Genomic DNA, 26,442 nt, shown 5'->3' with positions numbered 1-26,442 from the left:
AAGAGATTTCAGACTGTGGATGAGATTCAGGAAAATACAGCAGGGCAGCTGGTGGTGACCGGGAGACCTGTGTGAGGTCCCAAGGTGTCTACTTTGAAGGGGACTAAGGTGTCATTGTCTTATATACAGTGTTTTCTTTATCTTGTATCTTCTTCAATAAATGCCTCTATTTTTCATAGGACGTGGCTGGATACTTCCAGAACAGACCTCGTTCACTACCGTATTTTATTGAGTCTAAGAGACCATGGGTTGTGAAGAAGGAAGAGAAAGTCGCAGATGTAACTACACTGCGATGCATTGTTATTTCTCAGGAGTTGCACTGTGTACTTGTTCAAAGAGCTTTTAAACTTATTTAGACAGATCTTTTAATCCTATATCACCCATAACAATATAAACGTACAGAAAATTAATTGATCGGGGTGTTCCTTAAATTTATTTGGAGTCTTATTTTTCTGAATCACATTTTAAATCAAAGTCATCAAATTTCATGTTTTGTGAGACAGTTGTCTTCTAGGCCAGGGTGGGCAAATGTTTTTATAATGCATTAGCATCTTCTTAAGTTGAATTTATTGGGGTGACATTGGTTAATAAAGGGATATACATTTCAAGTCTACAGCTCCTTAATACGTCACCTGCGTATTGCACTAAGGCAAACTCTTTCTGCAAACAGCTGGACGGGAAATAATTTAGGCTCTGCTGGCCGTGTATCCACTCAGCTCTGCTCCTGTGATGCAGAACAGTCATAGATAATGCTGAAATGAGTGCACGTGGGTGCAGCCAAAAAAATCTTTATGGACCCAGAAGTCTGAATCCTTTAAGAGCTGGTGCATGATTTTCCACATTCTTGTCCCTTGCCAATATTGAAGGGACATGTGTCCATACAGAGGAGTAAAGGTGACTCACTGCACAGGGGCAGCTGCCCTGAAGAGAAGAGCAGCCCTGACCTTCAGGGGACCTTGCATGAGTAAGGAATAAACCTTTGTTGTTTGAAGCCACTGAGGTTTTTTTTGTTTTGTTTTGGGTTTTTTTTTTTTTTTTTTGGTGCATCTTTCTGGAGGTACTGCAATACCAGGTTGATAAGCAGAGTGGATGGAGGAAGCTCCTATTCCATCTTCCTGCTCCCGAAATCCATTTAATATATTGTCCTCGGGCAGAAGACATATCAGCTATTAAACTGAAAAGAACTGACCCTCCAAAAAAATAAATAAATAAATAAATAAGTAAATAAATAGATAAATAAAAAAGAACTGACCCTCCACTTGATTTAAACCAAAAGCCTGAGAAGTAACACCACTGAGATTTTGTTACCGTGGCAGAACCCAGTCTATCCTGACGAATATTCATTCCCAGCACCAAAATCTGTGAAATGCATTGTTCATAGACATTGGCATGAATCAGCCACAGACCAAAGTTGGCCCACCGCCTGTTTTTGGACAGGCTGTGCATTTGAAAATAAAAACTGCCACTCTAACACTCAATGAATGTTACGAGTAGAAGTTACCTTTTCATATCAGAAAATAGAGATTTAAAATTTTTAAGGATAAATTGAATTGTGTGCATTGGATCTAGGACTCATAACTAAGTTAAACTTGGTAATTTGGGGGGCGGGAGTTTCCTTCCACTCTCTGCTCTCGGATTACTTAAAATGTCAACAAATACAGAAAGACAGTTTGAGTTTTATGGAGAGGGAGTTGGTAGAAAGCCATGTCTTACTGACTAATGAGTCCTTTTCATCTTTTGTCAAGCCTGCTGGCTGCCAGGCACTGTGTTGGGAACCAGAAGACAAAGGTAAGAAAACCCGGTACCTGTACTGGAGTGAGACTCGCATTTTGGAAAAGAGAGGATGGTGCTTTAAATTCTCAGAGTTGGGGTTGGAGGAAGAGAGGAGCCTTAGAGTGAACACTGAGAGGAGACGAGCAGGACTTGAAGCCAAAATAAAGTCTAGACATGACTCAGAATCCACTAGAATCTAAAAACAATGGGGTCCTTGCACCCCCATTCTCACTGCAGCGTTATTTACAATAGCCAAGATGTGGAAGCAGCCCAAGTGCCCATCAGTAGACAAGTGGATAAAAAAAGCTGTGGCAGCCCTGGCTGGTGTGGCTCAGTGGATTGAGTGCTGGCCTGCAAACCAAAGGGTCACCAGTTCGATTCCCAGTCAGGGCACACGCCTGCGTTGTGGGCCAGGTCCCTGGTTGGGGGCGCACAAGAGGCAACCACACATTGATGTTCCTCTCCCTCTCTTTCTCCCTTCATTCCCCTCTCTCTAAAAATACATAAATAAAATCTTTTTTTAAAAAAGCTGTGGTGCACTTACACAATGGAATGCTATTCAGGCTTTAAAAAGAAGGAAATCTTACCTTTTGCAACAACATGGATGGACCTGGGGAGTGTTATGCTAAGTGAAAGAAGCCAGTCAGAGAAAGACAAGTATTGTAAAATATGGTTTCACCTCTTAAGTATGTGGACTCTAATGAACAAAATAAACTAACAAACAAAATAGACTCATAGACAGACTCACAGACACAGAGAACAGACTGCCAGCTGTCAGAGGAGGCCAAGTGTTGGAAGGCTGGGTAGAAAAGATGAAGGGATTAAGCAAAAAGATATCTCCAAAACTCAGAGACACAGACAACAGTATGACGGTTACCAGAAAGAAAGGGGGGTGGAGGAGGTTGGAGAGGGGAAAGGGGGGACAGAGGGCGATGGAAGGAGACATGACTTTGGGTGGTGACCACCTAATGCAATACGCAGAGGATGTAGTATAGAATTTTACACTTGAAACCTACAGAACTTTATTAACCAATGTCACCGCAATAAATTCAATAAAAATAAAAAATAAAATAATGTTTTTACCAAATAAATAAAAAGAATGAAGGTCTAAGGGTGGGAGAGTAGTCAAAGCAAAGGCTAAGTAAAGGGCTCTTTTCCACAAGCCAGGGGTCTGCATGCAAAGCAAAGGGAAGAACCAAGGCTTAAATTTCCCGAGCAACTGGTCCAGTTCTCAGTAATTATGAACTAACCACCCTGGGCCACGTCATGCATATGGCAGATCTTAAAGGGGATGTCCTGACTTCCTGTGCTCCTGCAAGGCCTTTCTAAGCCTCAGTCTTTCCCATCTATACATCAGAAATAATAACACCTGCATTATAAAATGTGAGGACTTGGCATAGTGCATGTACAATGGCTTGCATTGTGTTGGGAGCCTAAAAGTTGCCCAACACATGGTATTTCTTTTCTTTGTTGTCATCATAGTTGTTGCTGTTATTACCTGTCCATACAATAAAACTATTGTAAAAAAAAAACAAAAACCTATTGTAACGCAGGATCTCATGGACTGGCTCATTCAGTCCTCTTGTCACGCTGCTTTCGGGGTCATTTCCTATAATGCCAAGTCTTTGAAACTAAGAACGTCAGTTCCCAGACCACTTGGCTCTTAGGGTCCCAATGCCAGGCATGTTCCACCAAGTAGAGGCAATCATGTAAGAATTGGAAGATGGACCACCTTCCTATGGCTGTTTCCAGGGGGTCCATGGTGGAAGCAGCTTCTTGACCTCCAGTCACACTGTTTGACCTCCAGTCACACCTGCTTGACCTCCAGTCACAGCTGCAGTGGTTCACTGCTGACATCAAGCCCTGATTTCCCCTCCTCCAGACCTTCCAGCAACTTTGTAAGCATCTAATTCCTATATTAACTTCTTTCTGTTTAAAATACCTAGAGTGGTAATTCCTGTTTCTAGAAATGAATCCTGACGGATTCACAAATGGATGGTCTATGTAAAGAAATTTCATATATAAACTTCTGTGAAAGAATGTATTCCATACTGCTGCCTCAGACTTCCTGAGATTTGAATAATGAGTTAATTCTCATGTTTAAACCAGTTTGGTGTTCCCACTGATGTTATTCTCTTCAAGCGCCATTGGCATGACACAGTTAAGGTTTTCCGGGATCCTGAACAGTGAATGCTGTATTTGTAGACCGCATTGAAAAGCAGAATGTATTTTTTGTGACGATAATAATGCATCCGTTGCATTTCTTTATACTTTATTTTATTGAGAAAATGGCCCCTGAGATAATTTTGCCTCCTTCCTTCCTTTCTTCATGCTAAGAACCCTCATTATTAGCTGGGGAAACTACTACTGAGCTAGAATTTATTCTCACTCTCCCTTAAGTCAAGCATTGCCACATGACTAAATTTTGGCCAGTTAGATGTAAAAAAAAAAAAAAAAGTGTTTCCGTATAACTTCTAGCAAGTGTCTTCAGAAGGAGAGTACAGACCCTTCTGTGACCTTGCTCCTTCCTGTTGGCTGGAGTGGGAATGTGATGATAGGGCCACTAACAGCCATATTGGGTCATGAGGTCGTACACAAACTATGACAAAGGAAAAGAGAATAAGCCTGCAGAGCTGCCACACCGGTCCGGGTCGTGTGCCTCCAGATTTCTTTTACATAAGAAAAAAAAAATCAATCTCTTAAGTTTTCTAAGTCACTGCTATTTTATTTCTCCTTTGTGATTGTATGTACCTAAATCTACCCCTAATTAACATAAGGGGAACAGTCAAACTTCTTCCCTTCACATCAACCAGGGACTATTTCTCGGTTTCTAAAATAGGAGCATTCTCAACAGCTGCCCAACTATAGAAACACAGTAAAGAATGCTGCCAAAAATATTGATCTGGGTTTAAAATTAAAGACATAAAATAATTTCACTGAGGACAAATAAGTATCTGCAGCAGCAAAGTTTGTAAGCCAGATGAATAACTTTGAGTTACTAATATTATTTTCAAAATCAAATTAATGTATCCATTTTAGGTTGAGTAAAGGCAAGTCCTTAACCCCAGCCAATGGTCCATTAGGACTAGAGTTATTGACTCAAAATGGCTGGGTTTTGCCCCAGGTGGGTGGCTCAGTTGGTTGGAGCATTGTCCTGTACAACGAAAGGTTGTTGGTTCGATTCCTGGTCAGGGCACATACCTAAGTTGCAGGTTCAATCCCCAGTCGGGGCACATATGGGAGGCAACTGATTGATGCTTCTCTTACATCGATGTTTCTTTCTCTCTCTCCCTTCCTCTCCTCTTTCTCTAAAACCAATCCTCACTGGTTTTAATCCTCACTTGAGGATCAAAAATGAGAAGAAGAAAAAAATGCTGAGTTTTTGTTTAAACTGGCCCTCTGCTATTCATCATGTGACCACACCACAGCTGACCGCACATCCGATAATATAATCTGCTTCGCAGTTCCCTATTCCAGAGCGCATAGATCAGAGGGTTAAAACACTGGGCAAATGCAAAGACTCCAAAAAGCACCAGGTTTAGAGCAAAGAAAAACACCCCGCACATCTTTCCCAAACCTATGAATATCAAGATCGGTATTACATGTAAGCTTATCTGCAATAAATGAATAAGGACTGTTTTCCTTGCTTTGATATTTGACCTACTAAAATGGCCAGCACGTTTGCCTTCTCGATATATTAGAGAGTAACTTATCAGAATAATAGACAGAAGGAGGAGCAGGAAAACCATGCCGACGGCTCTGGCAGGAGCACTGTTCAAATTCACGGGGCAAAGGGGTTCGGATCTTAAAACAGCCACTGAAGTGGAGTTGGTGCCCTCTATGATGAATAAGCAAACATTCTTGAGTACAATGATTATCCAGGTCCCAGCCAGAGCCCTATATTTAACTGAATTTACGAAGGACAGAGATTTCAACGGCCAGCATATGGCCAGGTAAGTGTTGACAGCCATCAAGGCCAGAGTGAAGAGGATACCTTCTCCAAAACTGAGCTGGACCCCGAACACCACCCAGCATATCACCACAGGGCTGTTGGCCAGTAGGGCCCGCATCCCCTGGAAGGCTACCCCCAGGCCACAGTAGGAGGAGATGCACATCAGGTGGTGGCAGAGGAGGATGTAGCGGGCCTCTTTCCTCAGTTTTGAATTCTGTGACACTATGGCAATGATGACAATTGTGATGAATGTGACAAAAGAGAAAGTGACCACGTACACAGAGGCCTTCACTGTTGCTTCAAGCCTCAGCCAATCTGAGATGTTGCAGTGCTCAGAAGACAAGTTCATGGTCTTCGGGGCCACTTGGCTCCTGCAGGAGAGAAGAAGAAGAGTGAGTCTGGCTTATAGTTTCTTGTGTGGTTTTCCGGCTCTAATCTTGTGCACAGTCTCAAGGAACAGATTGCATATTTTTCAGTGTAGAGGGTGACAATTTTAGTTAGTACTGACATTGACCAAAGAAACTGGGGAAATCATCTGGTGTCTTCTCTTTATTTCAGGGAAGAGGTATACACTCAAGTCATCTAAGCAGAGGATTTAAAAAACCCCATACTCATTAAATTGCACAAAATCAGATCAAGGTTGTATTCCTTATGCATCCTCTTCCACCTTTGGTTGTGAGAAATTTTAAAATTCAGAGCACGAAGCAGAACATCGTCAGAGTCAACTGATGAACCACCAAGCCCTTGTTAACACTTAGCGCTTGCAAAGGTCCGCGGAAGAAGTGGGGGCAAGAACTCTCTGCATAGCAGAGAAGTCATTGGTACGGAGACTTGGATTCATCTGGGTTTATAAGACGTGAAAGGGAAATTAACAAAAATGATGACAATCGTGGGTGATACTGACTGAGTACTCTCTAGGGATCAAAACTGTTCTCAGAGCATATTCCTCACTATCGCTAGAGGACGTTTTCTTTTCCACCATGTGCTTTTTATTCCGGACTTTTCACAAACAGGGGAAGGGAGACTGGGGGAGGCTAAGTAACCTGCTCCAGGTTCTGTGATTAGCGCCTAGTGGGGCCAGGATTTGAATCTGAAAGAACAAGTCCAGGGCCCACTCTCTCAACCACTACAGGAAGGTTATGTCAAATGCAAGGCCAAATGAATGGATTCTCTGAGGTCTTCTCTGGCCAATGTCATTTGACTGGCCAATCCCATTTGTAAGAAAATTGTTTCTCTTGTTAAGAAGTTGGAATATTGAATGTCTAGGAAGGTGCTGGTGTCTCAGAATTGCTGACGGACTATGACCACTAAAGTGGTGAGATGTGTGTATGGGGGCTCTAAAATCTTCTCAACCACGCACAGCAATAAATGGTGAACTGCATGGCAGCCTGGGGAACCCCCCAAATCACAGTCTTTTTGCTGTCTCTCTGGAAGTCTGTTGAAGGGAAACCAACTGTTGTCTCCCTACCTGTACCCCATCCGAGGTCAGGAACCCACCATAACCTTGTTGCCTGCTTCCACGTGACCTAGATAGCACCACCTCCTCCCCCATCACAGTGGATTGGACCTGGGGTAGAGACCTGACTTACAGAAAAATCATCCTGTAGTCTGTGCTGAGTTAATGTCTGTCTCTTAAAAACTCAACCCAAGGATTTGCACAAAGAGATTATAATCTGAGTGTGATGTCGTATAAGTGGCCTGCCAGTCACTTCGGAGTGTAGATGAGTAGTGTAGAGACAGAGGTAGGAGAGAAGCAGAGACAAGAGTGACCACACAGCCCCTGAGAGGCCACAAAAGCCCTAGCAAGACAAAGAGAACAACAACCTTGGCTCCTGAACTTCTGATTCCACCGATACGCTCTGCATTTTCTGTCTTTGGAATCTAAAAACATTACACACCCCTATTATTTGAGCTAGCTTAAATGGGTTTCTATTCCTTTATTCTGGCCCCTAGAGTTTGAAGTAGATAAAATGGACCCTGAAGAGGTACAATAAATTTATTGATTTCCTAAAGGTCGTATCACAATGGAAGCGCAGCTATTGCAACTTCCTGAGAATCTAAAATGTCATTGCTTCTTACGAAATCCCTTGCTGAAGGCACAATTTTTCCCCCTGCATACTGTGTTGTCACCCTCTGTGGAGAATTTTCCCTGTTCTGATAGATTTTTTTTTTTTTAATTTCTTTTTGCCACTGTCGTGCTGTTGAACTCTAGGTACCTATTTTCTCTCCCCTCCAGCTCTCCAGAGAGGGATAGAAACGTAACAGTCTCTGCCATACTCACCGTCAAGCTTCTTTTGCTGTGGGTTTTTCAATCACTCTTACACGAGGATCCCTCAATAATAAACAGAAAAATGCACATCTGTCCACAGTGAATGCCCCTTCTTAATGGTTCCCTCCCAGAGCTCACCCCTGTATCTGTCTTCAGGCACCACCACGCAAACGAGGGGCCCCTGGGAAGACTATGAAAACCCGAGTAAGTTGGAACAAGCACTCTACCCCTGCCCTGGGGGTGGCACACGAGCTGGCTCTAAGCTTAGAGCTCCTGCTCACAAGGAGTGTGAGCGGACATCGAAACCACCACGTCTCTCTGGTCCTTGGTTCCTTGCGTCACAGCCAGGCAGCATCACCAAGCTCCACATCCTTTCTCTCTACATCGACAGAGTCATCCTCACTCACATCCTCAGAGGCCAACACTTACGTGGGGTCTGGAGAACAAGAGTTCCCCGCTCCTGCCCCAGAACAGTGTCCTCCTATTCCCCATGCTGCAGCCATAAGTGAGCCCTGGGCTCTCTAGGACAGCGCCTGCCTTAACCTGCCAGGGCCCCTGAAACCCAGCCGCTGGGCCCCGGGCTTAGGATGGTCGCTGCCGGCAGCTTCCACATGGTGGTGGCCTCCCTCTCTGCTTGGGCGTCCCAACGATGCCCACTCCTGGGCTCAGTGTCGCAGGTTTGGCCCCACTAATGGGCTTTGCTCCCCATTATTCAGCCTTGCTCCCCACCCACTATTCTGCCCAGAATCTCAGTCACCGTCTGCAGCATCCCAGCTGGATTTCTGCTCAGCATGACTTCCCTGCACCTGGGTGAGGCCAACCTGCCCTGCCCACTGCCCCCTGCCCCCTGCCCCCTGCCCTGCCCCCTGCCCCCGCCCCCCCACACCTGTCCAGTTTCTGTGACAGAACCTCCCCGACAGCAGCGAGCTGGGCGTGGCCCATCATGTTCTAAGACTTGAAACCCAACACGGAGCGTGAGTGTCATTTGCTTCCTTTGGAGTACAATTCTAAAAGCTGTCCCTTTCCCCCTGAATGACCTACCACAGCTGCGGTCCCAACAAAGGCGAGACCACCAACCGCCCTCGCTTCTGACCGGGAGTGCTTTCAAGGACCTGTTTATAGAGACCAAGCAAGGGCTACTTTCTCTGGTTTTCCAATATGTTTAACGCACTAATCAATGGGGCACCTAGTGTATTGTTTTACTCAACCAGCCTTCACCGAGCATCGAAACGTACAACACAGTCTTCAACAGCGAGGTTAAAGGCGGTAAAGCACCGGCACTGCCATGCGGGGGCTTCCTGTCCAGGGGAAGATGCAGAGTACGGTGTGATGAGGTCATCATAACACAAAACATCATATCTGGTTTTACTCCTGCACCAAATGCAGAAGAAAGCTGGGTGTGCTGTGAGAGGCTTGTCTAGAAATAGAGGGATCGCTGGGGCAGTGAGAGGAAGCTCCTTGGAGGAGGTGAGACTTGAATTCACTTTTCAAGGATGAAAACTAGAGCAAAGGAGGGCCAAGGGTGAGGTGGGGAGGGGAGAAGAGAGGTACAGATTCCAGATCACAGAAAGCCACAGGAGCCAAGGTGGGCCCATGCCCAGTAGGCTCAGGGGACAATGAACAGATCAGTTTGGGTGGAGGGACGGCTTGTTTAGAGGACCAAGGACAGAATGAGGCTGCGACCAGATTCGGAGGGCCTTGATGTCACTCCAAGGTTAAAATTTATTTTGTAGGCCCTGCATGATTACAATTATGAGGAGCACATGTCACAGGTGAAGAGTCAACACGGGATGCCTATCCCTGCTTGCCTAGCGGCATTTCGTAGGTGGTCTGCTGAGCAGGCCGCCAGGCCAAGGAGAAATTTGCACAGCGAAGACATTGCTCCCATAGGGGGTTGCTTAGAATACTTTTTATATACATGGACCCTCCAGGAGGGCTGCAAATCTGCAAAATCAATGAGGGCTACTATCATTGCCTTTCATTTATTCATGAGACCTCAGAAAGATCAGTGATTTATTCAAGATCCTGCAGCCAGAAAGACTCTCCGCATCTCCAAATTTAAATCCCTTTTCGGAGGTATATTTGCATGTCAAGAGCTCATGGCAACCAAACCCATATAATAATTCCTCATCTCTTCATATTATCTCCACCTAAGGACAGTTTTTTTGAGGCTTTTTGTTCTTCTGAAATTTGAAAAATAAGTAATCCCTGTTTCTTTCTAGCACCAAATGTAACTTTTGCTTCAGCTTTGAAATAACACCCTGGTGCTAAGAGATTTCAGGGAGGAATTGCATTATAGCCACAACTGCCCTGACAAAGCCAGAGCCGCCACTCTCTGCAAAAACCCAAAAAAAGGAAGCAGATGTGTGGGGAGGGCTGGACTTTCCCCTAATTTTTTTTTTCATCCTTACTGGAAGACATTTTTTTCATTGCTCCTTTTAGAGGGAGAGGAAGGGGAGGCAAAGCGACAGAAACATCAGTGTGAGAGAGAAACATCGACTGGTTGACTCTGTCTAAGCCCCGACTGGGGATCAAACCCCCAACCTAGGTCTGTGCCCCGACCAGGGACCAAACCCGCAAACTTTTGGTGTATGGGACGACACTCCAACCAACTGAGCCACACCGGCCAGGGCTCATCCTTAATTTTGTCCCTGCTTCCAACTTAGGACCAACCAGAGAAAGCCCAGGATGCGCCCCTAACCAGTCACTGAGGCCACCCACTTCTAGGCTTTCCCACTCCTCTGTCTGACATGGAGTGCCCACCCAGACCCAAGTGGGATGGCTGCCCCCCTGCTGTAGCAAACTCTGAACAAGTGGCCTGTGCTCCTCTCCTTTGGTTTGTCTTGGTCTGTCCCCACGTCCGTATGCAAAGATGGTGTTAATGGCTCCACAACAGGACATTCGCTCTGCTGATGCACCTGGAGGAACCCCTTCTTGCTCTCCACCCTGCTCCCCTCCCAGTCAGGCAGTTTGGGCCAAGTGAGGCAGGTCCCTGCCCTGGACGGGCAACGGCTGCCTTGGTTTCGTCACGGGCGCTGGTCACTGAGCTGGGGAACTGGCCTCGGAGGGTTCGCTAAGCAACCATTCCAGAACAGAGAGCCCAGCTCAGAAGATCAGGCGAGTACTGGCTGTGTGCCAGCGTGAGTGGGGGGCCTGGGAGGGAGCCCACAAGGAGGTTATGGCACAGACAAAAGATCACGGTAGATAGCACGTGTGGGTTGTTCGCCGAGAGGGCTCTAGCGGGGGCTGGCTGCTTTAATCTGCACAACAAGCCTATAAAGTAAACACTACCACTGTGCCCATGGTTCGGAGGAGAACACTGAGGGACAGAGGAAGGGCGGAACTCGGCCCGAGTTCATTAGCTCAGGGCAGTGGTGCGGAATTTGGACCAGGCAGTCCAACCGCAGGGCCCGCTCTCTACACCCTGGGCCAGGCGCCCCCACATCAGTGAAGGTCAATATGTAAAGGTTGCGAACGGCTCCCCACTCTTCAGCTCAGGGAGTGGCTGGGTAATGGGAACATCTGACCTCAAACCCAGCTCTTCTGATTTCTGAGATGACATTTTGATATTGTTTTTTGTTGTTTTTTCCTAACAGTACCATATTCAAGTGTGTGGGTTAAATTCTTTTAAAAAGAGAGAGAGAGAAAAGACTGAGCAGGGGTTCTGGTCTGCATTATGTCCCCACCAAATTCATGTGTTGAAGCCCTAACCCCCAGAACCTTCGAACACAACTGGATTTGGAGATGGGGCCTTTAAAGAGGTGACTAAGGTAAAATGAGGCCATCGGGGGGGCCCCCATCCAATCTGACCAGTGCCCTTGTGTCTTTGTAGGAAGAGGACGTAAGGACATGAGAGACCAAAGAGGTGTGTGCGCACAGAGAAAAAGACCACATAAAGACATAGCAAGAGGAAGGTCACCTACAAGCAAGCCAAGGAGAGAGGCCCCAGAGGACTCCAACCCTGCCAGCACCTTGGCCTTGGCCTTCCAGCCTCCAGTTTCTCTTGTTTAAACTGCCCAGGCTGGTACTGTGGTTATGGCAGCCCTAGCAGATGGCTACAGCAGGGAAAAGCAGCAGCCGGCTGTCACCTTATTTCAGGTAGCTGAGAACAGCTTCGCGTGGGTCCAGCTAGACGCCCCCCCAGTACTTACTCCTGGGAATTTCTGAATGAGGAAAGATCTCTGGTCTCTGATACGGAGGGAAACTTTCCTTCCTGGACGCTCACAGTCGGGCAGACTGTGGCTACCACCACCAGGGTCAGTGTGTGACTTGCCCCCAAAGGGAAGAACTTATCAGCTGAGGACAAACTTCAGAAATGATTCCCAGGGCTAAGCAGCTGCTGGCAGAGCGTACTGAGGAGAGGGCACACATCAGAATGGCTCTTAAAACCCTTTCTGAGCAGTGGTTCTCAGCCTTCCTAATGCCATGACCCTTTACTACAGTTCCTCGTGTTGTGGGGACCGCAAACCATAAAGTTATTTTCGTTGCTACTTCATAACTATAATTTTGCTACTGTTATGAATCGAAATATAAATACCTGATATGCAGGATGTATTTTCGTTGTTACAAATTGAACATAATTAAAGCATAGTGATTAATCACAAACACAATATGTAATTACATATGTGTTTTCTGATGGTCTTAGGCGACCCCTATGAAAGGGTCATTCGACCCCCAAAGGGGTCGCGACCCACAGGTTGAGAACCACTGCTCTTTGAGGGACCAGACCTCCCCCACAATAAACAGGCCCCGTTCTCTTTAAACGTGTCTTTCCCTTTGCTCTGATTGTGGCCATACTTCTCAGTATTTTGAAAATCACTCCAGCCCATGAAGCTTTGGGGACCTCCTCTGCTATTCTCCTCAAACTGTGGAAGGAAGGAAGGGAGGGAACCAGTGTTTAATGAGTGCCGGGCAGTTGACATCCAGAATGAACATTTACTACGTATTAGCCGTGATCGTTAGCCATCTGGAAACGGCTCTCAGAGGTGATGCAGAGAGCTGGGTGAAAACACAAAGCTTCTGTAGGTATATCCTGTGACTTCCGAAGACAGGAAAATTACCCGTTTTTCTAATGAGTGCTTTTCCAGGCAGTTAGCTTTTAAAAAGGAGTGTTAATCTGCCTTTTTTATAAAAAGGGAAGTTCTCCAGCTTTGTCTTCCGTTTTTTTCTGGACAAAATTTAGAACAACAGACATTCTGCTCAGTACTCATAGAGTTCATTAATCTAAAGACCCACTATTTTGCTTTAATAAAACCTTGTCCTTTCCTAAACTACTTAATTCTTAAAAACACATCTTAAAAAGCAATGTACTGAACACCTTGAGATTTTAAAACACCAGGCTGCCCAAGCACACAGGCAGACGGAACAAGTCCCCAAACCTGGACTATGAATAAATATTTAAGAAGAAAGTACTGGAAAGGAGGTAGCTCATAAGAATGGTGATGAAGCTCTTTTCCTTTTATCTTAGAGAATGATAGGGGTGTAGGGTCCAGCTTATGGCAGTAACAATGATATCTGTGTAAACTAAGAGGGCACAGGTTCATGACACATTTCCTGTCCTATCTTCAGGTACAAATAAGGCATAGGGGTCATCCCAGGATTTCAGAAAAGGACGGTGCCATTCTGACTATGATGGTGTCATGTGTAACATGACATTTTCCATGAATCTTAGACACTTAAATAATGAATATATATGAAATTATGGTACACTGATTAAAATAAAAGTCACTCAATTCTACTTGGATGGAGCGCTCTAGAGTGACATGGTACTAACCAAGAGACAAAAGTGGCAGAGGTGGACATTGGTAAATTCCAGCTGCCTGAGTGTTCCCAGGATGGACCTAAGTGCTGGAGAAACACAGTAAACAAGACACTCCAAGCCGCAGAGGTCACAGAGCTTACACAGTCCTGAATCTTCTGACCGTTACCTAGCAGGTAGTGAGCAGATGGACTTTCCCTCTTTCTCCCTATCTCTTCAGGTGCCAAAGGTCTATAGGATGTCTGCAAACCACAAAGAATAAACAGCTCTCATTCTGCCACTGAGAAAATGATTCATTGCCAGTCCTATTCCTCTGACTCTAAGGAGGTTTTTGTCTTTGGGCTATTGGTTTTTCTCTAACAAGAGTTCATCTTGTAGCATTTTCTTTTGAAATATGCTGAAGCTATTTTAATGTTGCATGACGGCACTTATTAAGTTAGTGAAAAGTTATTTTACCTGCATATGACTTTAACATTATTAGAGCCTACAAAATGATACATAGCAGCCAAATGGTGAGTTTTATGTTTTGCTAGTAGGCAATCCTCTACTCCATAGTCAATGGTTTCCTTTCATTGCACAATTAAGATAGTTGCTCTCCTAAACAACAAGACATACCCTTTCTGAATCAGTAGACCACGCCTGGCTTCAGCCATAAGCCAAATGTTATATCATCAGTACAGTCTTGGCAAAGTAGAAATAAGCAGATTCCAAGAAGTGCCTTGGTTTTTCTCTCTCTGACTCAGCATTGAAGATTATTGTAAACTTCTGTTAGATTCAATTCTACAACATTTCCCCAAATTAAGGTGCAATTTAATTATGGCTTTTCTTACTAACCTTTTTTATATAATGTGATTTGTTTCACTAATGAAAAAGAACTCCTTTAGTTTTGAAAGCTACATACAATATACATTGCTTGGTTATATACCCCTGTCTTTATTAGGTATCTTTGCACCGCTCATATTATACATGTCCTGCAAAGTCAACTTCCTAGACCTGAACAATGTATGATTTTAAATAAATCTTAAAATTGAAAGTGAAAATTCATGCAGTGCCTTGACCTTTGGCCTGCTCTGAGAACTTTTATTTAGCACATGACTGATTATTAACCTGAACTTTTACTTAATTATATAATTGATTTCTCTCAATCATCAGAACTTATAAAGTTCCTTTGGCTGTGATATAAGCCCACCTATCACAGCATATTTTCTATTTCCATCAGATGGACTGGCATTTTTTTTAATAGCAAAGTCCACTATGCCATGTTATTAAAGCTCTTGGTTAATCTCAGTATCATTTATATTTGTTTTAAAGAATGGACACAGAATTTTGAATTATATTTATAGAGAAAATGGCTATTTCAATATTTACCCTTGTGATTATCAGTAAATACAAGCATTATATTTATCTTTTTATTTAATGGACTTGTTCCCAAATAGAAAAATTTTATTGTCACTAATGCTATTTTTGAAAACATTATTTGTAACTATTTCGTATTTTTCAAAAAACCTCACATTCTAAGTATTGGTGACAAAGAAAATTATTGACTTTGAAACCTCTAGCTCTATTATCCTTAAACCACTTTTGAATGATCCAAAAAATTTTAATCAGATTTTAAAATGTACGCCCGTATCCTAATCTCTTCATGTGTGCAATCACGCATTCGTTCCTTCAGTAAACATACGTTGGGCACCTGCCCGCACGTGTCAGGCACCGTTCCACCTGCTGGGCCTGCAACATGAATGAGAGATGGTGTCTGTCCTCAGGAGAGTTCCTTCATTGATTTGGAAGTGGGAGCGTAATAAACGCGGGGATAGTTGATGAGCGCGGTGGCAAAAACATAGGTGAATTTCACATGTTTTCAATTGGAGAAAATGTATGAAAACCACAAACCTTTTGTTCAAAAAGGGTGAATTGCCTTCTCCTTTTTCCAAGAAGAGGATTGGAGGAAGGTATTGTTCCTTCTCTTGCGTGGAAAACCAGAGCTGCGATGTCGAGATTAAGTCCCAGGCAGTGCAGACAGGAGGCTCGCAGAAGCTTCCCGGAAAAGGCACGGACATGAGCGGGCTGTTTGGGAAACACAGAGGAGGGTGAAGAAGCGCTCTAGAAAACCCCCACGGGGGGTGGGGGTGGGGGTGGGGGAGGGGGGCGGAGAAGCTGACACTGAGGGCAGAAAATGAGGGCAAATCTGATCGAGCAAACTCGTAGATCACCCCTGAAGAAGAAAAACAGACAAGACAGGACCTCCATGAAGGAAACACACGTTTGAAGGAGACAGCTGGCTAGATCAAGACACTGGCCCTTGTTGGGGTTTGCCCCAAATGATTGAGGTTTTCGACGCCGTCGGGACGCAGACGCATGGAGAAAGGCCCCCGTGCAAGAGCAGGGGCGCAGTCCCCACGGGATTCTCGGGGTGCGGCACAACTGGGTGAGCGGAGGTGACAACACGAACGCAGGTTGCAAGGCCTCCTGGGAGGTGGGAGCGGGGCTTAGATAAGGCTGAGACATGCGAACCCCGGCGGCGTGTACCCCGCCAAGGCACGGCAGTGCCACTCTGGTCTAGGGCACCAGCCCCAGCTCCCGAGCCACCTTCCAACAGGACTTCCTTTCCGCCGCCTCCTCGGCCGCTCGGACCACCCCGCGCACGGAGCAGGCCACACAGAACAGCAGAGAACTTGGGATTCTCCGCTATCGCAAGCCCTGCCAGAGAGGTGCCCGTCACTGCTCCCGGGCTGTCGTCATCTTCGTTGTTGCTGTCGTTTGTTTTAGTTTTACTTTATTTACATTGACTTTGGGGTGCTTTCACATTTTATTTATTAATATCTTTGTTTATTGCTGTTCTATGACAGCTGTCCCAATGTTTCCCCCGTTGCCCTCCCCTGCCCTGCCCCGCCCCCACTCCCACAGTCAATCCCCGCCCCGTTGTCCGCGCCGGGCGTCATTTATACCAGTTCCTTGACTAGACCCTTCCTTCCTTCCCCCCATCTCCCCCTGCCCCTCCCCTCTGGCCAACGCCAGTCTCTTCCTTGTGTCCACGCCTCTGCTTCTATTTTGCTCCTTTGTTTGTTTCGTTCACGAGGCTCCTGTATTAGGTGAGATCATATGGTACTTGGGTTCCACCCCCTGGCTTATTTCACTCAGCATAACACTCTCCACTTCCATCCCTGCTGTTGCAAAAGGTAGGAGTCCCTTCTTTCTTTCGGCTGCGTGGTGTCCCATTGTGTAAGTGTTAGAGGTTTGTGACCCACGCGTCCAGCCACGTGCTAGAAATGGCCGAAGCGCCCGGCGGTGGTTGTTGCCAGTTTTACATAATCTGAGTATTTCCCTCGTTTCAGACTCCCAGCCTGCCCTGATCTTAGATGTGTGTTTGCCGTTTAGTCAGTGTCTTGACTTCCTAAATTCCTGGTCTCAGAACATGGACACCATTTCTGGCTGCTCCAGGACTGGAGGCCACAGAGCTCCGTTGGCTCTTTCACGGTTGTCAGAGCGGAGCCCTGCAGGTGCTGCGCCCCAAGGCAGCACGCCCCGCTCAGAAAGCAAGTGTGCCTATTGGAAAAGTACAGTCTCTCCACAGAGGACTACGGGCGATAAAAGAGAGGAACAGAGTGCGTGGGGACCAGGCTGGAGACTTCCGTTTTGTGACTAGAGCTGTAACTTAACCCAAGAGGGGTGTGCTGTGTCGAGGTGGCCCTCTCAAAGACAGTGCATCCGGCCCTAAGACTTGGGGGTGGTTTGCTGATGAGATTAAGTAAGGGGTCTCATGGTACAGCATCAGGAGGTGACTGATTTGATTCTGGAAATGTAATCCATGGAAACCGTTCAGTGTATATGTTAGGTTCAACAGAAAGATAATGAAATGACAGCTGAAAATAAAAGGATGCTTGTTCCCTTGGAAGCAATCAAGAGCAAAGAGTAAGAAGTTAATAATGCATGACCAACATCGAAGAAGAAAGTGCCGCAGTATTATTATTTTACTCAATGACTATCTGCTATGTGCCAGAGTACTGTGAAGTGTCTCTGGTCAGTTAAGTGGAAAAATAAGGCAGAATCCCTACATTTGTGGGGCTTACAGTCTTTTAGGGAAGACAGATATGTAAGCAAATAGTTTCAACCCTGTGAGTTAAGTGCTTTGATTCATGGTTCCATGGAAACCCAGAGGAGCGAGTCTAATATTCCTAGAGAGGTAAGGGAAAACTTCTCAGAGGACAGTGACTCTAGGAAATAGTTAACAAGTCATCCATCCAGCTAGCCGGCCTTCCATTCATCCACTCATCACACGTGTGATGAGCACCTCTGACTTCTGGATGCTCAGGATGCAACATTGAACAAGGCAGACAAGTCTAAACTTGAGTGGAGTTTACATTCTGGTGGGCTGTGGATGATATTACCAGTAGACACACAGACTGGCTCCTTCAGACCATCTACTGTTCACCTTCTGACCTCATTTCCTCTCCCACATGTATTTTCCTCCTGAGACAGAGTGCCCTGACCACTCCAACTGAAGCATTTTGATCTTTGTGGTAAGTAGAGCTCTCATTGTGAAACTAAGATGCCAGTTGATTGCTTACCATCACAATGGGACAATTCCAGAAGGGAATGATCAGCTAAAATCGTTTCTGAAATTGCAGCACTGAGAATCAATTTCACACAGAAATAAAAGTGAGAAATGAGATGTCTAGCCTGACATGAAAAATCCTTACCTTACTTTCCCAATGGAGAGCTTTCTCGCCAGTGGAGAAAATGAGTTCTCTTCCCCAGGAAAAGGTTTGTGGGAAATCAACAAGAGTTGCTTTGTGAATCCCAGGAAGAACTCCTCCTGCGCAGCATCTCACAGAAGTGACTCACGGGACTTGCTCCATTTCTCAGTCTCCCAGGACCTGGAGCCTTCCGACCTGGGGCGCCTTCAGTGGTGGCTGCAGCCAGTGTCACACTGTGATTCACAGCACAGAGGGCTGCCGGGGACTCTGCCGTAGCCACTTCCTGCAAGGACACTCAAGGCCTTCTCTCCAAGAAGGAAGTGAGGGACCCTGAGGGTCAGCACCTCCCCTTTGGCACACAGCGGTCCCTCAGCAAAGAGACACATGCTCTCTGCATCCTTCTGGGATTGGGACCCACTTCATGGCATTTAAAGGTGACAAGAGAAAGTGTTTCTAGAGAAAGCAAAAAAAGTTTGCCCCGCTAACATAAGGAAAAATTCAAGCCACTGCAACCAGAGTTTTAAGTCTGACTAGCTTTCAAAGATCTCAGGCTACTCCTATAGAAATGACCACAATTTCACAAAGGAAACAAGAGACAGGAAGTTCGAAGCTTCTGCACGGCACAGTATCATTCTGAAAACTCACAGTTCCTGTTGGCCAACATGTCTGCTCTAAATCCCCTATCCTACTAATTGTATTATACACCAGTTTTCTTCGTATTTATAGCCTTCATTTTTTAAAAATAATTTATTGAGTTATTTATTTGTTTACTTATTTATTTTTAGAGAGAGGGGAAAGGAGAAAGAGAGGGAGAGAAACATCACTGTGTGGTTGCCTCTCACTTGCACCCCCAACTGGGGACCTGACGTGCAACCGAGTCATGTGCCCTGACCGGGAATCGAACCAGCGACACTTGCCTCCCAGGCCGATGCGCAATCCACTGAGCCACAGCAGCCAGGGTGCCTTCATTTCTTTTTGAAGTTAGTCAAGTCCTACGTGTTTGTTGTCGAAGTGTAAAACACAAGTAAGCATAAAAGAGAAAATTAAAAATTTCCTGTAGTTCCAATGACTGAAGAAACCACTGTTGGCACTTTGGTGACCATCCTTCCAGCCTTTTATCCGTGCTGAGGTGGGTCTTAGGATGAGCTCTCAGCAACCACTCCACCCCACACCGTTGGGGGACATTCGTGCAACTTTAAGGGGACTAACCTGATCGCCAGCTCTGATGTAGGCCCTGACTTGGTGAAACAACATTTCAATAATCTATGACCTTGACACAGTGTTTATTTCAGGGACCAGTACCTAACCCAGACCTAATTCAAGCAATACAAAGCACTCTCCCCTCTGCCAAAAAGAGGCGCATGATCAAGATGGTCCAATCAGAGGGAAGCCTAGCAGTCCTGCTAAAGGCTGGGGGAGAGACGCTCCTCTGGGTTTGAACAAAGCAGTTCTGGGAGTTGTTGGCGGCCATCTTGCCACAACAAGACGGACCGCTTTCAGCTGAATGCGTGTTTCAGAAGGCAAAAAAAGAGTATTAAAAAATCAGTTGTTAAAGAACTTTCTGAGCTGATAAATTAAATGAACACCAGAACCTGTCTTATATGAACGAAAAAAGTTCTCTTGTTGAAGTCAGTATAAACTGAGTTTATTATTACTTGTAACTAAATGCATCTTAAATGACTCGTGTAGTTACTTTTATTTTAAAATGTACATATTGTTTATAATTTTCTATTTAAAAATACATAATAGTCATCATTCCTTTTCAAGATGCACTTTGCCAAAATTAATTGACTCAGAGTAGTCCACTATATGGACAGACATTAAATTACTTATTCAACCTCCTATTCTGAGGCATTTACATTGTTTCTGGGTTTTTCCATATTATATAAACAATTGTCTGTCAAGTCTCCTTAATATTAGAGAAATCCTTACTTCCTTGATATAAAATATCTGAGTCAGATTAGGTACTACTTAAAAGGTTTTTGATTCATATTGCCAAAACCCCTCCCAAAAGATTGTTTCAATTATATTCTAACCGACAGAGCATAAGAATGCCAAAAAAACTCCCTCCCTCATCCCAGCCCAGAGCCCTCAATACATATAAAGGTCCAACAGAAAATCTCTATTTGATAAATGGTTCCCATTGGGGTTTAATTTGCATTTTAAAAAACCATATAGAGTGCTTGTAGTGTTTAATTTTTCATATATTTATTCACTTATTGTATTTTTTCTTTTCTTAATTCCCTGATACTTTTCCAATTTTAAGTTGAAGCACTTGCTTATTTTTATATTTTAAAAGTGAAACATAGACTTAATTCCTTTTTCATTAGAGAGAAATATTATTTTTAAAAATAATTACTATATGACCCAGCAATTTCATTCTAAGATATATGCCCAAGAGAAATGAAAACACACATCCACACAAAAACTTGTACACAAATGTTCACAGCAGCATGATGCATAACATCCAAACAGTGAAAAGAACCCAAGTGTCCACCAACAAAGTGGGGTTCATCCACACAACAGGATATTATTCCGCCATTACAAGGAATGACATCTGCGACAACATGCGTGAGTTTTGGAAACATTATGCTGAAGGAAAGAAGCCAGAAACAGAAGCCACATGGTGTACAATTCCATTTATGTGAAACGTCCAAATAGGCAAATCTGTCGCAGTTGCCAGGACCTAGGGGAGAAGAGAGTGGGCAGGGGCAGCTAAGTGGGTGTGGGGTGACTTTCTGTGGCGATGGAAAGTTCTGGAATTGCAGGGTGGTAGTAGTTGCACAGTGTGGACATACACCAAACACAACTGAATTGTATACCTTAAAAGGGTAAAATCTGTGACATGTGGATTATATCTCCGTTTTAAGCAGGCTGGGGAAAAAAGTTTAAAAACTTCTGCTCTTTAAAGACATAAAGAAAATTGAAAGACAAGCCAGAGACTGGGAGGAAATACTTTCAAAACATAGATCTGATAAGAGAAAGGTAACCAGAATAAAAATAAACCCTCAAAACACAATAATAAGAAAATAAATCATCCAATATAAAATACCATAGAAGATTTGAACTTTTTACCAAAAAAGATAGAAGAAAGGCCAATGAGCAAATGAAAAGATGCTTAACACCATTCGTCATTAGGAAAACAAAAAGTAAACTACAATGAACAACCACTACACACCTGTCAGAAAGTCTGAATTGGCAGGGGGCAAAGAGATACCAGGTGCTAGCAAATATTTACCTAGATCACCTGCCACTAGCAATCATATGCTGCTGGGAGTGATGTGATATGGTATTATCAGTTTGGCATTTTCTTTAAAAGATTACACAGTTACCCCATGACCCCACCATTTCACCTCTAGGTATTTACCCAAGAAAAATGAAAATATATATTCACACAAAAACCTGTATACAAATGTTCCTAGCAGCATTATGCCTAATAACCAAAAAGTGGATACCATCCCAATGTTTGGTGAATGGATATACGAATCTTGGTGTATTCATACCAAGAATACTACTATGCAATAAAAAAGAACACTTACACTATAGTAATACTTACAGATACAATATGGGTAAATCTCAAAAGCATTATGCCAAGTGAAAGAAACCAGACACAAAAAGGTACCAAGTGAGTAATTCCATTTATATGCTATTCTGGAAAAGCCAAAACTGTAGAGACAGAAATCAGATCTGTGGAGGAAGAGAAGACACGAAGAGATGGAAAGGAACTTTTTTATATTGATGAAACTGTTCTCAGTTGTGGTGGTGATTGTACAACTATCAACATTTGCTAAAACTCAGAACTATATGCTTCAAAGGGTAATTTTTTTACAGGATGTAAATTATACCTCAATAAATCCAATATTACAAAGCCAACTATTTTATTTATTATTATTGAATTTATTGGGGGTGACATTGATTAATAAAATTATATAGGTTTCAGGTGTACAATTCTACAATACATCATGTGTGTACTGTACTGTGTGGTCACCACCCCAAGTCAAGTCTCCTTCCATCACCTTTTATTCCCCCTTTACCTTCTTCTGCCTCCCCATCCCCCTTCTCTCTGGCACTTGCCATACTAAAAATCAAGTACATTATTATTGAAACTTATTTTTGTAATTTTGGAAGATTCCCACAAAACCAGGAACATTTACTTCCTCAAACCTTACACTCACCATTTTCTAAACCACAATTAAGTACCTATGAACATTCACACATCACCAGCTTGGTAAAAATTTTTAGGATCACACTCCTTCCTTGTCGAGAACAAAAACAGCTTTGCTAAGGTTATCTCTCCCTGTTCCTGCAGCCCAGTCACGCGTGGGTTAAGGCTGGCATCCTGGCTGTGTGGGTGGAGAGGATGTTTTACCGGCTTCACTTCCTCTCCGAGGGGGTTGCGATGAGCCATAGTGGAAAAAATCATGGGAGATAAAATTAGAGCCAGTTTGCTCCTATGAGAGGTGTGGGTGGAAGCTATGCTCAGCCCACACACCCCCTCTGATCTCTTCCCAGTTCTCCCACTGTATGCCTTCCCGCCCGCCCAGCAGCCAGCATCTGCTTCTTTTTGTTGGAAGACCAACTTCAGGCTGCCAAGCCCCGCCCACTTGCACTTGGTAAACCAGAGGATCCTGGGGAGAATTCACCACCATCACCTCCACCACCGCCGCCGCCGCCCCCAACCGACAGCCCCTAACTGGTGATGGCAGGTGAAGGAGCGCTCCCTTGCACCAGCTGAAGACAACACCAACGTCTCCTTTACACCCATGCTTCTCACATTTTTACGCTCATATGAACTGGCTGGGGATCCGTTGCAGGAGGTCTCAGAAGGCTCCGGCTGTAATAACAAGCGCCCAGGTGGGACCCAGGCTGCCACCCACATACCGCACCTTAAGCACAGAGGTGCCTGGCTGGTTTAGCTCAGTGGATTGAGCGTCGGCCTGCGAGCTAAGTGTCGCTGGTTCGATCTTCCAGTCAGGGTACATCAGAGAAGGAAAACTCTGACTCCAAAAAACCTCCGCTGCCTTGCGGCATACCTCTTCAGGGGAAAGGCTAAGGGAGTAAACCCCGACAGAAAATCCAGAGCCGGAGTCCCTAAGGTGGTTTGACGTTGTAGTCAACACCGGCAACTCCTGCGGCGCACCTGAACCCAAGCTGTATCGACTCCGTCTTTCCCTTGGACCCTTCAGCTGCGAAGAGAGGGGGGGTCTGCTGCATGGGCAACAGCAGACCCTCCATATTACCCTGCCCAGGCTCTGTAGCTTCAGCGTCATCACAAGATGTCGATTCAACACGGGAGGAGACAGATACCATGTCACTCCCGAGTCGGACTGCACAGCCATTCTCGGCGGTGCAAATAGACTCTTAAGAAGCTACACCATCGTCTCTCGAGACGGACGGCTGCCGACGACGACGACTCTTTTCAGGGCTCCCTCCAAGATCCAGCCGCAGACAACAAGAAGAACGCACCTCCACGCTGTGGTCTACTAGAGCGAGAGCTAATAGCCGCGGGACCCTACGTGGCTAGGACAAAATGGAGAGGACAGGGCTCCATCTGCAAGCTGTACAAGTTCCAGAAGCACCCAGATTTAAAAATGATTCAGATGGCATTCCCACGAGGGAGATGTATTTGTGGGCTGAAAAGCATAAGAAATTCCTGCGCCGCCAGTATGGAGAGGCAGCGATGTGAAACCTGCCTTTGGGCTGTGGGGATGGGGCGGGGGTGGGGGGTGGGGTGAGGGAAGCTGGGGGCCATGAGCACTCAGGGAGGTGGCGAAGGATGCTCCGTGCCTTGCAGCAGGACAACCAAGGTGGACTTTAGAACATTTCAAAAACAGAGAAGGGATTCTGGTGGCAACTAGCAACGGATGATTGTTGGCAGGAAGACCGGCATGTCTTCAGGCTCTGGCAGGAGATTGTTTTGTTAGACTGTGTCACTGAGCCCATTGGGGCCATTCATCAACCCACACCCTGTAACAGCTCCAGGGAGCAATTACCTGATAAAGTGTCCAGATTATGAAACTGGAAAATGCCCTCTCATCCGTGCTTCCATGACATTCTTAAAAGTACTGCTAGAGCACTTATTTCCGCCCTTCATTGTCATTCACCGAATATTCACGGAGTACCAATGTGTGCCAGGCAATATCGTAGGCCCTGGGGATCCCGAAATAATCCACATAGAAACATGTTCACAGAATTTATATTATAAGTAGGAAAGATAAGTGATAAACACGCCAACAAATACATACGAAATATATCAAATAACTGTTATGTAGAGAATTAAAAGGGGGTGGAGTCATAACAAGGGACTAGGTAGCTACTTTGGAATGAATGGTGAAGGAGGATGTCGTAGTCCTGCTATAAAAAAAATACTGGGTGGCTTATAAGCAAATTTATTTCACACAGTCTGGAGGCTCGGAAGTTCAAAATCAAGGCTCTGGCAGATTTGGTATCTAGTAAGGGTGTCCTGGTTCATAAAGAGTTGTATTCTCTTTGTAACCTCACACAGCAGGAGGGAACAAGGGAGCTTTCTGAAGTCTCCTTTCGGAGGACACCAATCCAGGTAATGAGGACTCTGCCCTCATAACCTAACAGCCTCCCAAATGTCCTACCTCCAAATACCATCACAGGAGAATAGGTTTTAGCATATGAATCTGGAGCAGGAAAGGGGAGAGGAAGAGGTGGGAAAGGGGGGACACAGACATTCAGTCTATAACAGAGGACCTCCCCGAGGGTAATGAGGAGGAGGAAGAGCATATCTGATCAAGACAACAAGTAGTGTAAAAACCCTGAGGCATAGTTGTACCTGACTACTTCAAGGAACTGAAAGGCCAGTATCGCTACAACAAAGTGGACAACGAGAAGAGTCGTTTGAAAAAAAGAGGAACCAGATCATGTAGGACTTCATAAGCTTGAGGAAGGAGTTTGGTTATAATTTGATTTGGTTTGATTTCTTTTCCCAGGATGGTAACCAGCATTCAACATGGGTCCTAATAACCCTAGCCTCCTGGTGTTCACGCCCATGTATAAGCCCCGCCCACACGGATCTGGGGCTGGCTTGCATGAACATGCAGAAGTGGTGGTCGGTGCATTACTTCTAAGAGTAGGTTATAAAGACATTGCAGCCTTTGTCTTTGTAATTGCTTTGGGGAAAGCTAGCAGCCATATTGCAAAGACACTCAAGCAGCCTCACGGTGAGGTCGGTGTGGAGGGAAACAAACTTGCCCTCAGCAACTTGCCAGCCACGAAAGTGGCCTTCTAGCTTTAGGAAAGCCTTCAGGAAGACTGCAGCCCCAGGCAACATCTGATGGACAGACTGAGCTAGAACCACCCAACCAGGCCCCTCCAAAAAATACATAATTTTTCATGAGCTGGTTCAAAGTAAGTTGTAGGACACCTCACCCCTAAATACTTCAGTTTGTATCTCCCAAGTCTATATAACCACAATAACATTACTACATCCAAAACAACTAACAATAATTCTACAATGTCATCTAATAGCCAGTCCATATTCATATTTCCCAGTTGTTCAACAATTATCTCTCTGAGACTTTGGATTTATTTTCAGTGTGATAATAACTCATGAATAGGGCATAAGCAAGAAATTGGGATGGTCTGATTTTTACCTTTAAAAGTTCACTCTGACTTCTGCATGAAGAGTGGATTAAGAGGCTTCGTTTCCTGGGGCTGCTACAACAAATGATCACAAACCTAGTGGCTTAGAACAGGAGTTGATTCTCTCGTGGCTCTGGGGCACAGAAGAAGGCAATCAGCATCACTGGGCCAAAACTCAGGTGCTGCCTCTTACAGCTCCTGGTGGCTACAGGCATCTCTTCGTTTGGGGCTACATCACTACAGCCTCGGTCCCTGTCATCACATTGCCTTCTCTTCTCTGTGTGTCAGAGCTACTTGTCTCTCTCTTATAAGGACACCTGTGATTGCATTTAGGACCTCCCCTGATAATTCACAGTCATCTCTCCTCTCAGGATCCTTAATCACA

The 26,442-nt window shown here is 44.9% G+C and overlaps 1 protein-coding gene and 1 non-coding gene across 2 annotated transcripts; both read right to left on the bottom strand.

Moving 5' to 3' along the window:
• Positions 1–1,036: 1,036 nt before the first annotated feature.
• LOC150022757 (U2 spliceosomal RNA) lies at positions 1,037–1,225 on the bottom strand. The gene has a single exon (XR_016513574.1). It is a non-coding gene; the product is annotated as a U2 spliceosomal RNA (small nuclear RNA).
• A 3,408-nt stretch (positions 1,226–4,633) lies between these two features.
• On the bottom strand, positions 4,634–18,566 carry LOC150022756 (uncharacterized). Its single transcript, XM_090269266.1, has 2 exons — positions 18,450–18,566; positions 4,634–6,096 (listed from the first exon to the last, which is right to left on the bottom strand). The coding sequence occupies exon 2, from the start codon at positions 6,072–6,074 to the stop codon at positions 5,160–5,162; it is 915 nt and encodes a 304-aa protein (XP_090125392.1). The 5' UTR covers positions 6,075–6,096; positions 18,450–18,566; the 3' UTR covers positions 4,634–5,159.
• Positions 18,567–26,442: the final 7,876 nt, after the last annotated feature.

Source organism: Furipterus horrens, unplaced genomic scaffold, assembly GCF_987537825.1.
Source record: "Furipterus horrens unplaced genomic scaffold, mFurHor1.1.pri manual_scaffold_1, whole genome shotgun sequence".
Taxonomy (NCBI): Eukaryota; Metazoa; Chordata; class Mammalia; order Chiroptera; family Furipteridae; genus Furipterus; species Furipterus horrens.
The sequence above is the reverse complement of the archived record's forward strand: the minus strand, read 5'-3'. Positions and strand labels throughout refer to the sequence as shown.